Below are 13,275 nucleotides of genomic sequence, written 5' to 3' on the forward strand. Positions count from 1 at the left end.
GGAAATACCCTCCTAAAACAAGAGTTCTCAAGTTCATCACTGTTTTTGTCTATCAAATTAAAATTTAGACTTCCTCGAAGTTCTCCCAGTTAGCCCTAGTTCTGTCCTCTTGAGCCACAGGTAATGACACATCCATTCCCTCTCACCACTTACCTGAACCCATCCCTCTTCAGTTCTCCAGGATCTTGGTACCCCTCACTATCAGCTCTATCTAAAATTCAGTTCCCAGAGCCAAATGTACACCAAAGGTATATCCGACCATCCAGAGTAAAACAGGGCCTCCTTCCTCTCTTATTCTGCAAACCAGACCCCCACGGGTTCAGGTAACTCCCACAACTGGGCTATCAGCTGACCTCCAAAGCCGCTTCAAAATGATTGCTAGCTGTAAGCCCCACTGCCTTCACCTGGATGTTGATCCCTTCAATATTCATCCTAGATGAACGTCGTGTGGTTTGTTTTGGCCACAAAGCCCAAGTTATCAAGATCTTTCTAGATACCAAGTCTGTCCCTCAACAAAGACATCATTTCTCCAGCTCCATACCATTCAGAATGATAAGCATGTCTCCTCCCGGCTTCACCCAGGTTCCAGCCAACAGTGCTGAAACGGCTGAGCTCACGGGCAAAGCACCTCCACAGGGACTGTGGAGAAGCCCTGGAAACAGCACCCCACAGCCTGACGAGCAAGGCTGGGACACCAGATACTTATGTGCCCAGGCCAAAAGCCTGGCAGTGGTAGATTTCATTTCCTGGAAAAGTGGACCATTTGCCAAGGGTAGCAGGGAGCTCCAAGACATCTCATGCATCACACCAGGGACCTTGCACTCACCTTCAGTTTCTTACAAGCCAGGGCTGCCGCCTTATTCTCTGCCTCTGCTTTGCGACGCCCTTTGGCGACAAAGGTCATGGGACAGGGCCAGAGTAGGGTGAGGGTGGACAGCTTGGTCTTGGTGCCCACAGTATGGAACTGCATGAGGTTCTACACAAAGGGCAAGAGAGATGGTTACAGAAAGTTAGGGAATGAAAACATCCAGGAGTTCGCAGAATATCAAGGGACACAGAGATGGATTTAACCCCCATCTGAGCAGGTACCAAGCATCAGCCACAAAAGAAGTGCCACTGAACAGGCAGAAGCCAGCCCTGTGGGGCTGCAGCTCCCAGATCCTGGCCTTGCTTCTCCTGTGGTACCATGATTTCACAGCAGGAAATGGCATCTGGGCAATGCCACTACCTGCCCTCCTAGTCCACTGTCCTCTCAGCACTTTCAAAGCAAACAGGTATGATGGTAGCTGCAGGTTGAAGCTGTCAACACAAGCTAAAAACTAAGCACATCCTGGGGGATCAAAAAGGCCTTGCACCTGGAGAGAAGCTCTGCTTAACCAAAGCCCCTCAGCCTGACAACAAAGATGAAAACCTCAGCAAGTCAGCCACCCCCTCCCCAAACCCTCCTTTCCTGCCCGCAACCCTTGAACAGATATAGGTCTTCCACTCCTACAGTCCCCAGCCCCCTCCCTGTGCTCCAGTGTTCTGACTTCCAATCTGTCCCTGCTGCTTCAACCCTCCAAGGACCTGGAGTTCCCCCAGCTGGCCCAGGCTGGGCTTGGAGAACGGGCATCTTCGGCCCTCCCGTACGTAGTCTCCCTCCCACCTGGTCTGGAGGAAAACCAGACTTGACCAAGACAGCTCCCCAGTCTCACACACACTTATAGGAGACCCAGCTCACCTTGGCTGTGGAGGACGATGTCGCTATCTGAATCACCTTGGCCAGAAGGTTCTTGGGAAGCGGAAACTGGGTCAGAGCCCTAATAGCACTGTCGTCATCTGTCATTTCAAAGGAACCCCCCCTGGGAGGACCAAAAGTTTAGGTGAAAAAGCACTCTCTTCCTGGGCCAATTTCACCTGCTCTGAGACCCAGGGGCTAGGATACTGCATAGTTGCAGGAGGCTGGGGCATTTCCACTTGGCCTGTGATCCTCTCACAGACACAAAGCACACCTGGCGCTCCCTCAGTTCCCCCAAACAGATAGGAGGGTAGGGGCAGTGGGCAGGCAGAGTAGTTACTGGGCCTCTGAAGGACCCAAGTGCGAGCTGGAGAGAGGGTCCGTGCTGCTGTTTCGCAAAAGCCCAGCCATACAGTACATGGCCACAAGGCTTTCCCCAAGAACAGGTAGATATACCAATGAATAACAGAGACGCGAACTGAGATGTGGGGCAGGGGCCCTCCCATCTCAGAGAAGACTCCCTGGGAACACGCCCCACCCCATGTCAAGGTGCAGCCAGCTTCCCCTGCATTCCCTGCCCCTGGCTGTACCTCGAATCCCTGAGTGGGGTGTGGGAGTCCTGCTGGGCCATAGACAGAAATTCAGTGACATCAATGGTCCCCTCTTCTAGCTCTTCCTCCTCATCCTCCTCTTCCTCCCGGCCCAAGGAGCGGGATAAGCCCCCAGGTCCCCCTGGCCGGATGCTCTCAGGATTCAGCTGCCGCCAGGAAGTAGGTGGCATGGTGGGTTCTGGGCGCCACCAGCTGTCAGCCGGAGAGCCAAAGCGATCGGCTAGCACGCGGTATTTGGCTGCATCAAACAGCTCATTCCGGGGACCCAGCAGACCCCAGCCCTGGGGAAAAAAGGGGCGTTGTGAGGGCCCATACCACCCTCACACCTCAGGCTGCTCGGAACCTGCCCGGTTACACCGTAAGTCCCTCATGTGTGGGAGCCATGCTTTTTCACCTGTCTACTCACCTCAGGCCCTAGTCCAGAACTGGGCACAGAGAGAGCACTTAACATGTCTAGCTTCAACAGATGAAAATGACAAGGTAAACTCTTATAGCTATTAAGACAAAAGACCAAAGAAACAAAACAAAACAAAGAAAAACCCACAGGGCAACAAGAAGCAGATGCATTCACAAAGTGATCTAGAAAGCTTCAGTGAGTGTAGCAATTAGGATATATGTTGTCTACACCATAAAACAGCTATACCTCTGACACAAGAATCCTATGCTGGGAACATACTCTAGAAATAACACCAAACGTTTTTAAAGCCAGTTATACAAAAATATTATTTTAAAATATATTACAGTTTTATTCTTTTCTAGAGAAAATCAAATAAGACATTTGCCGAGTCTCTAGCATGTACAAAGCAACATGCTTGCCACCCTGGGCACCATCAGGAGGGATGAGACCTGATCTCTGCCCTCAAGAAGCTAAAAATCTAAGAGGCAGAAGAAAAATGCAGAAAAACAGAGTCTAAAGAACAAAAAAATAAGAAGCTAGAAGAACAGGAGTAGCACGTGAATAGAGCACAAGGTCAAGAAATTCAAGTTGGGAGTGGTAAAGACAACACGGGTAAGCCAGGCGCATCAAGAGGGTTTCAGACATTACAGCCATGTGACAGTAGATGGCAGGTGCCAGAATCCAGGCACTGCTCCACAGCGCGGCTTCAGCCACACCTGACTCGTGACAAGCCGAGGAGTGACCACTCGCTTCTTAAAACTCTCCCCTCAGGGACTTCCCTGGTGGCTCAGTGGTTAAGAACCTGCCTGCCAATGCAGGGGACACAGGTTCGATCCCTGGTCTGGGAAGATCCTACATGCCGTGGAGCAAATAAGCCCACGAGCCACAACTACTGAGCCGGCGCTCTAGAGCCCAAGAGCCACAACTACTGAGCCCATGTGCTACAACGACTGAAGCCCGCACACCTAGAGCCCGTGCTCCGCAACAAGAGAAGCCACCACAAGGAGAAGCCCATGCACTGCAACAAGGAGTAGCCCCCGCTCATCACAACTAGAGAAAGCCCGTGCGCAGCAACGAAGACCCAACACAGCCAAAAATAAATAAAATTAAATCTTTAAAAAACAACAATTCTCTCCTCAGATTTCTGAAAGAACCAACTGTAATTTAAAATGTAATCAGGTAGCTAGTGGGAAGCAGCCACATAGCACAGGGAGATCAGCTCGGTGCTTTGTGTCCACCTAGAGTGGTGGGATAGGGACGGTGGAAGGGAGACGCAAGGGGGAGGAGATACGGGGATATGTGTATACATATAGCTGATTCACTGTGTTATACAGCAGAAACTAACACAACATTGTAAAGCAATTATACTCCAATAAAGATGTTTAAAAAAAAAAGTAATCAGGAAGGGACTTCCCTGGAGGTCCAGTGGTTAAGACTTTGCCTTCCAATGCAGGGGGTGTGGGTTTGATCCCTGGTAAGGGAGCTAAGATCCCACATGCCTCGCAGCCAAAAAACCAAAACATAAAGCAGAAGCAATATTGTAACAAATTCAATAAAGACTTTAAAAATGGTCCACATCAAAAAAATCTAAAAAAAAAAATAAAATGTAATCAGGAAAATTCTATTCACAACAGCAACAATAACCATAGCCTACCTAAGATGAACTTAAAGAAATAAATTTACATATTTTTTTAAAGTATAAAACTTGGTAAAAGGATACAAAATATGGGAGTTCCTGATATGAAACTTTTTTGAGTAAAGAGACAAAAGCCTCCTAAGTTAACCCATGTAACATAACTCCAATCAAAGTCTGGATAGACTTTTTGGGCACTTGACAAATTGTCAAATCTGTGTGGAAGAACAGATGCATAACAGTAGGATTCTGTGACAGAGAATGTGAAAAGGGCACGCCACACACATCCACATGCATGAAAGCACAGCCACTCAGGGCAGGGCAGTACGGGTGCCTGGCCCAAGGCTCAGCCTCCATGCTTCTGCGTCACGTCACCGCCTGCTTACAAGGACGATCTGATTATACAGGAAACACATACAGCACCCTCGCCCTTGGCCTTCCCCAGGACACCAGCATGCTTTACCTCCCTGCCTCCCACTCACAGCCCCCCACACACAAGGCCATGAGGTGTTCCTGATGATGAACACCCACCCAACCCGCTTCCCCTCCAGGGCTCCCCGTGCTGGCTCATGCTTCCCCACCAACCCGCTCTTCCTCCCTCCTCCATCTGACCAGTCACTTTTTTTTCCAGCTTTTTAATAACCCCAGAAGAAAGCTCCTGCACTGCTGCTACTGGCATTCTCACCTATCCTGTGCCCCCGTCTCTGGTCTTGCCTGACCCCACTGCTTTTGGGGACTATTCCTAAAGGCAAACTCAGCTCTGTCATTCCACCAATTACCACCAGTCAGCAGACCTAGCATCCACAGGATCAATCAAGACTCCTACCTGAGACACCTAAGGGCTTGGTGTTCTGGCTCCTGCCCACCTGTTCGCACCATCGCCAAGCACTCAGACCCACGTTCACAATCCGCTAGTTGCTCGCGCGCACCCTGGTTCCATGTCTCTGCGCCCTCTATCTGGAGTGCCCTCTCCATCCCTGTTCCTGGAAAACTTCTACTCACTCTTTAAGAATAGCCTGCTTTATTCAGGAGGCTGAGGTGCACCTCTCCCCTCATGTGGGTGCTTCCTTTCTGGGCTGTGGCTGCCCCAAGAGCACCCTCAGTCACCTTTGTGCTGTCAGCACCTCACAACAAGCCTGAGGGCAATGCTTAAGAAACATCTAGTTTGGGAGGAAAAAAGATGAGCAAATTTGAGTACAAATATTAAGGAATGAATGGGCTACACTCTCCAGAATATATAAAGAACTCCCATAATTCAACAACAAAACGATGTGGCTAAAAAGTGGGCAAAGGACTTAAAAAGACATTTCTACAAAGAAAATACATAAATGGCCAATAAGCACAAGAAAAGATGCTCAACATCACTAATCATTAGGAAAATGCAAATCAAAACCACAATGAGATACCAACTCATACCCATTAGGATGACTACTATCAAATAAATAAATAAAATGAAAGAAAGTAACAAGTGTTAGTGAGGCTGTGGAGAAATTAGAACACTTGTGCACTGTTGGTGGGAATGTATAATAGTACACTATGGAAACAGTGTGGCAGTTCCTCAAAAAATTAAGAACAGAATTACCATATGATCTAGCAATTCCAATTCTGGGGATTAAAAGCAGGGTCTCGAAGAGGTATTTGTTCACTGCAGCCTTATTTCACAATGGCCAAAAAGTGGACCCAAGAGTCCATCAATGGATGAATGGATAAACAAAATGTGATATATACATACAATTGAATATTACTGGCCTTTACAAAGAGAGAAACTCTGACACTTGCTACAACATGAATGAACCTTGAGGACATTATGCTAAGTGACATAAACCAGTCACAAAAGGACACTGTATGATTTCACTTATGTGACGAGTAGTCAAATTCGCAGAAATAGAGAGTAGGATGGTGGCTGCCAGGGGCTGGGGGGAAGGCAGGATGGGGAGTTGTTTACTGGGTATAGAGATTCAGTTTTCCAGGATGAAGAAGTTCTAGAGACTGGGTGCTCAACAACGTGGCTGCACTTAATACTACTGAACTGTACACTTAAAAGTGGCTAAGATGCTAAATTTTATATTTTGTGTATTTTACCACAATTAAACAAACAAACAAAAAAGGCCATGAGCATAGATAGAGAACAGAGAACGGGCTGGGGAGGAATGTGATCACAACTTGCTGCACATGGTCTCAGTTTAAAGTGCCTTCTACATCCAGGCAGAAAAGCATCCTCACCCTCGGCACTATAGACATTTTGGACCAGGTAATTCTTTGTTGTGAGGGGCTGGCCTGTGCATTGTGGGACGTTTAGCAGCATCCCTGGCATCATACCAGGTAGCACTCTTCTCCTTGTGGCTGCCAAAAATGTCTCTAGACATTACCAAATGTCCCCTGGGGTGCAAAATCCCCCCGAAATTGAGAACCCCTGAGGTAGAGGTGCTCTAAGGGAGACGGAGGTTTCCAAGACATTAAACACAGAAAGGATGGTTGAATTTCTGAGAGAGAAGATTTCCCCAGGCAGAAGGAGTACAGAAAAAGATGTTTATAGAGAGTGGGAGAGGAAGAGGAGCCTAGAGTGACCCAGAGACAAGGAAAGTAGGTATAACCCAGGGGCTGAAGAAAAAATGCCCCGCAGTGCCAAAGCCACAGACCATCCAAGCAGAGCAAGGACTGAGGGGAGGCTGGTGAGCCTGGCAAAGCTGCCCCAGTCAGCCAACAATCACCAGGCGCTATGAGGATGTGAAGGGAACCAGCAACCATGGCATGGGCTGTGATGCTGGAGTGCAAAGAATGCAAACCACAAGCACGGAGAGCTGTGTGCAGGGAAGCAGGGCCTGGGGAAGGGATTACAACACTGAAGAATTTTTTTTGGCTGTGCCGCACCGCTTGCGGGATCCTAGTTCCCCCAACCAAGGATCGAACCTGTGTCCTCGGCAATGAAAGTGTGGCATCCTAACCACTGGACCGCCAGGGAATTCCCAAACACTGAAGAATTTTTGACTCTTACAGAAAAGAATCAGATGAGGAAAGATCTGAAAATTAAATAAAAGCGTGGGAGACAAGATGGAGGAGACAGAGAGGACACAGAAAAGAGAAGGATCGTGTGGGAGCCCAGGACAGGAAAAGGGACCTTGCCTCCTCAGACCCAGGAGAAGCAGTGACAATGAAGGTCTGTAGACCATGAGCGGGAGAGAAGCTGAAGGAATACAGCTTTGTCCTTGTCAAGAGCAAAGACCTAGGAATGTGAAGAAGATTCAAGGTTGGCACAGCCATGAAGGGAGCCAATTAGGGATCGAAAGAAAGGCTGGGAGCAACAATGAAGGTATAGGAAATGCTGCGCAATCAAAAACTGAAAGCAACCCACGTCCAACCACTGGGAAGTGAGAGAAGTGACTATTATTCTTCCATTGTAAGTAAGAGAGGACTATGTGGCTACAAGGAAAAACCTAAATACATGAAATAACAGGGAAAGAAAAACAGAAACCAAAATAGAAGTCTCACCATGGTGCTGTACAGAGGGAGTGTTCTCCATAAAGGGGTTCTTCTCTGTGGTTTTTGAAACCACAGAAACTAGATAACTACAGTGGCAAGAAAATAATATTAATCTATTCCGTCACTGGCTGAAGCAAAAAAGGAACCACAAGGTGGGAAGGGCTCAGGACAGGTGAGTGGTTTGAACACCCTGCCAACCTAAACCTAGGTGCAGCTGACACCAGGAAAACCGTCACTTCAAGCAGTTCTCAGGAGGGAGGTCTGCATGGTCTTCACTAGGGGAGGGTCACCTTGAACAGCTGGCAGGCCGCAGCCGCAGCCTGCCTCTCAGCGTCGATCTTCTTGCTGCCATAGCCTTCTACCTCCACACTCTTGGGCCACTTTATGTGGAGGGTGACTTTCTGAGGAAGAGAAGAGAGAATCAGGACCCTTGCCTCTCTAGACTACAAAGTTATAACAAACCACATGGAGAATCAACAGCAAAGCTGTAGACCTCACAGCAGCAGGCCTGAGTGCAAGACAGAACCCCAATCCCATCATTAACTCCTTGGAAGGCTCAGACTCCCCCACCCTCAAGCCACTGTCCCACCTCAAGCTGTTTTGCTTCTTGAAAGTGCCATGTTCTAGCCAGAGGGCAAGGTGGGACCCATCTTTATCCTTAAAAATTTTCATTCAGAATGGTTTGCCTACATGCTTCCTGTGGGTCCCAGGACCTACAAGACTCTGGGAGCAGGAATTATCATCAGCTCTAACCCTCTACAGTTCCAGTTAGTTGGAAGGGACCAAATCCAGGGCCCAGTACAGAGGCCTATCTTACACAAGATGGGAACGTCTCACTTCACTTGCCCATGTTCCCCTTCCCTAAACCAGGCTCTTCTCCAGATTTAGCTTCACTCTGAGATTCTCTGCTGACCATTCTCAATTCAGAAAACCCACTCTATGGCCTCCCTGACAAGAACTCTGAGAGAGAAAAGAGCAGCCAGTCTCCTTCCAGAGAATCAGACCAACATGTCTCCTTGCCACCAGCAGAGTTACCTTTTTCTTTGGTCCATTTGTGTGCACGTAGACCAATTTGTCTTTTGCATGTGAGATGCCAAGGGCTCTTCCAATCACACTGTTGAGAAGATTTTTGGGCTGTGGAAACTCTTTTAATAGGTCCCTAGAAGCTAAGAGAATAAGAACAAAAGCATTATAGTTGTGCTTTTTCTTCTAAAAACTCCATGGGGTGTGTATCAGGACAACCCTGGGCTGGATACTGAGGATGTTGGCTCATGATCCCAAACCACCCAGGAGCATCTTAAAAAGGAGGGAGAATGACTTCAGGGTTTACAGGGGACAGTGGGGCTAGAGCCAATGCACGATCATCTCCTGAAAGAGAAGGGCCAACGCCCCCCACACCACAGAGGGGAACCAGCCAGGATCCTCTTCGCCACCCAAGCTCCCAACTTAACACATCAGCTACAGAAGCCTACATGGCAACAACGCCCCCAATCTGATGTCTGAAAGAACGCACTAAACAAAAAACAAAATCGACCACACACACACAGTGGAGTTCACGACAATGCAAGGCCCCTCCTAAAATAACAGACACACAACAGGGAGGGTTGGCCGTGGAGTCTGAATACCAGGCCCCAGTTCTCAACTCTACCTCAACACCGTGCAAAAGGCCACCCCAGAGCCAGATTATGTGTAGGGACACTGATTAGAGACCTCCTTAGCTTAGACATGGGCATGAGCTATTCCTCCTGGGAGTTCACTGCAGTGAACCAAGTGGAGGCGGGATGCATCAAACACCGTGAGAGGTTTATTGCACTTTGCATCAATCCCAGAGCACAAATGGGTGAGATGTCCACCTAGAAGCAGCTTGTGCCAAACACAGGACTTAGACCATGAAGAAGCCTGCTGAGAGTGGCTGAAAACTAAAGGAAGAGCCCCAAAGCACCAGAGTGGACCTTCAAGAGATGCAGAGTCAGAGACCAGCAGAAGGAATGGGAAGCCTTTTCATTCTCCACCCACAGTCTCTAGCATTATAATTCAGCTCCAAAAAGTAATTTTGTAGGGGGTACATATATGCACCTGTGCACCTGCATGCATCAATCATAAGTCACCTGGGGAGCTTCTTCACAGCACTGCCCACCCTGATCCCCACAGGGCACCTGGGAATGGCAATGATGTTAGGCAAGTCTGTATTTTGAAAAAGCTCCTCCAGGAGTTCTGCTGTAACTCTGCTGCCTGGGTTGAGGCTATTTCCTTGGAGCAGACTCCTGTGTCATCTGGTCAAGAGGGAGGATTCTGCCTGGCCCTGTCTCCCTCTAAATGTTAACTTGTAAAGCAACTGAGAGTCGAGTAGTCGAGAAACAATATGTAAGTAGACTCAAAGGGGTTCCATCCCACAGGAGGACCCAACTTTAAGTAGCCCACTAGACACACATATAATAGCAGATGTGCCCTGGTACCCCCTCCAGCTCTATAGGGCAGAGGCTGGCTCTCTCTGTCCATCCTTGATGGGCATGGATGCTCTTACCAGTTTCATTTCCTGCACCATTCAGGAGGCGCCGCGCTGGGGTCCACTAGAGCAATCATTCTGTCTCTATTCGAGATTCTGAAGTCTCAGATGTATTTTGAGCTCTTTGCCTTTCTCACAACAGCGAGGATGTGCTTAACCTTGATGCTCTAACCCTTGACCACGGACCTGGCAGGAACTGGACGTTTACCTGTTTTCCCCCAACTCCCTTGTGGTACACACCTATCACCTATTGTTGCCAGGTGCAAGCGCTCCAGTCCCAGAACCTCCGCGCTTGGGGACCATTTGGGCCTGAACCGTGTGAGCTTTACAACAGCAGGGCTCCGGCCCGCCACTGAATGGTGGTCTCAGCCATACAAGAGAGGGCCCGACCCCAGCCCGCGCCCCTAGCTCTGTCATCCCCCGAACTCAAGGGCGTCGCAGCCTGGCTGCCCCTGCCCTCACCGTTCACCATGCTTCCGTCGCCTTCCTCAGGCCCGTCGGGGGCCGCCCCCGCCTCAGCGGCCGCCTTCGTGCGGTCGGGGCGGATGCAGCCTGTCGAGAGGCCGCGCGGGCGTCCCTGTCGCCCGGGGGTGTAGGGAGCCAGCGGCCGCAGGCGCGGAGAGACGCCGGCGGCCAGCGCCATGAGTCTCCTGGCGGCCGCCATCTCGCTCCCGCCCGCCCCCGCGACTCCGGAGCCCGGCAGGGACAGGGCAGAAGGGCAGGAGCGAGCGGCCCGGGCGCCGCGCGCCCCCTGCCGGATGGGCGGACCCGGGACCGAGGCGACATGGCTCCCGCCCCACGCAGCCCAGGGCCTCCAGCGCTGCACGCTCCAGTCAACCGGTGGGCCGACCAGTCCAAGGCTGGAACCCTGCCGAAACCACTCCCCCAGTAAATCCAACCCACAGACTCGTCATCTGAAGCTGAGGCAGGAAGAGAGAGTGGGGCTTCTTGGGAAATAGTACAGGCCTCAGCTTAATGTCCATCCAAGGAAATGAACTTGAAGTTCCCTCTAGGTCCCACCCATTGCAGGTAAATACCTCCCACATGCCTTTGCAAATTGGCCTGCACTCCCGGCCAGCAGAGCGTAAGATCATTGCTAAGCTGGGGCACAGCCACCTCATTTAATGGCTTACAAAGTAAACCTGGTGAAGAATCTGGAGCCAGGACAGGGAAGACCTCTTGAACATAAGCAAACCAGGTTTACTCTCCAGAGCTGGAGTCAAAGATGTAAAGTACCCAACTTGGACACTATGCCCAAGAATTGAGCTGTTCCAGCAGTGAAAGTCTGAAGCTGCTGTTCTGTGCTCGTTTGAAAGCCAGATGGGATTCTGCTTCCAAACTACTACACCTGGGCTCTGGCCAGGCTCATTCCTCTTCCTCTTCTGGCACTGAGGAGCAGGGTTTGGGGTCAGGTGGGAATCAGACTGGATCTGCATGTTGGGGCAGCGGCAGTGACAGCAAGGGCCTCAAGGTCTCAATCCCTTGGAAGGAGGCCTTGGTCAGAGGTTGGCAGTGCACTTGGGGTGCAGCTGGCAGTGGGGGGCTGTTTGTTGTTTGTGTTATAATTCTAGATGTGATTCCGACGATCTCCTGAAGAGCTAGTTAAAACATTACTGGGAGCCACCCTCCCAGAGTTTCTTAGTCATTAGGTCTGGAATAGGGCCCAAGATCTGCATGTTTAACAAGTTTCCAGATAATACTGAGGTTGCTGGTCTGGGATCACATTCAGAACTGCTGGCCTATGGCAAGAACATGGGATTTGAGTCCTAACACTTGGGCTTAGCCCCAAGTCTACCACGTGTCAGCTGTGAACCCTGGGCCATTTTATCACTGGGGGAAATTAGGACAAACCTGCTCTACTCATTTGGTATGACTGTGGTTAATATAAAATGGGAATGTTTGGAAGGGGGCTTTGCAGAGTGCTCTGATAGAGATGCCTCTGCCCTCTGAGATCTGAGACAACAGGGGACAGGTCCCTTAGAAGCAGAGCCAGAGCAAAATGGGGCAGCTTCAACTCCTGCTCCTCCATTCCCTCCTCAGTGGGTTTTTAACCAGGAAAGGGCAAAAAAGGGAAGGTGGCCCTGGCAGCAATGGTCTGACGTCACAAAGGGACATCACCATCCATGTCAAACACCCCTACCCAGATCATCCATATAGGGATGGCAAGACCCTTGGGGCAGAACATGATTTACAAAGGCTTTGAATTTGGCCAAGTGGCACTTTAATTTGCCAAAACCTAAGGCATCCACCCAGCTTCACGAGTACTTTTCAAGGATTGTTAGCAGCCCAAATTCCCTCAAAAGAATCCAGAAGCTTAGCAAGCCTGGGAGTGGCAGCAGTAGCTGAGGCCAAATTTTGAAAATTATGGTGTCTGAAAGCTGAAGGAGGCAATAGCCTAAACCTCATCTGCAAAGCAGGGCCTGGGTCTATCTTGGTGTTTCAGGAAGCCCTCAGAATAGCACTCTGCTCTGACAGCCACTTAGGCTAAGGTTGAAATGCTATGATTTCATGGATTTGCTTCCAAAGAGGCCAAAGGGGAAAGATACACACAAAGTAAGATTGTCCATGAGCTGTTCATTGTTCAAGCCAGGTGATAGGTACATAGGGATTTACTATACTATTTTCTCTATTTTAGAAAACATATTTCAAACAGATATTTGAGATTTTATGTAAAAAAAAAAAAAAAAAGGTCAGGTGATGCCAACCAACTAGTTGGTTCTCTGAACGCTCTTTTCCTATTTCATTTACTTCATCTGGGTTCTAACAGCTGGTGTCACCTTGAGCATATATTTCACCTCTGCAGACCTCATTGCCTTTTGTAAAATGAGGGCAACTCTTAGACCAGCTCTTGGAACCATTCTGGTTCTGTGATCTCCCCATTGGTCTAGAGCAGGGGTGGCCAAAATGTAGCCTGAAGACCAAACCCACCCA

At 49.5% G+C, this 13,275-nt stretch overlaps 1 protein-coding gene across 8 annotated transcripts in view; it reads right to left on the reverse strand.

Annotated features, from left to right (window-relative positions):
- DHX30 (DExH-box helicase 30) overlaps positions 1 to 13,275 on the reverse strand; it is a 30,687-nt gene that overhangs the window by 5,622 nt on the left and 11,790 nt on the right. For 6 of the 8 annotated variants that reach the window (XM_060162091.1, XM_060162087.1, XM_060162089.1 and 3 more), the window contains 5 exons: positions 8,874 to 9,004; positions 8,129 to 8,239; positions 2,308 to 2,609; positions 1,721 to 1,841; positions 827 to 976 (listed from right to left, as the gene is read on the reverse strand). In XM_060162091.1, coding sequence (XP_060018074.1) covers positions 827 to 976; positions 1,721 to 1,841; positions 2,308 to 2,609; positions 8,129 to 8,239; positions 8,874 to 9,004 — 815 coding nt within the window. Of the gene's footprint in view, positions 1 to 826; positions 977 to 1,720; positions 1,842 to 2,307; positions 2,610 to 8,128; positions 8,240 to 8,873; positions 9,005 to 10,806; positions 11,142 to 13,275 lie in introns of those variants that run through there. The other 2 variants (XM_060162088.1, XM_060162093.1) reach the window with 2 other exon arrangements.

Source organism: Lagenorhynchus albirostris, chromosome 10, assembly GCF_949774975.1.
Source record: "Lagenorhynchus albirostris chromosome 10, mLagAlb1.1, whole genome shotgun sequence".
In the NCBI taxonomy this organism is placed as follows: domain Eukaryota; kingdom Metazoa; phylum Chordata; class Mammalia; order Artiodactyla; family Delphinidae; genus Lagenorhynchus; species Lagenorhynchus albirostris.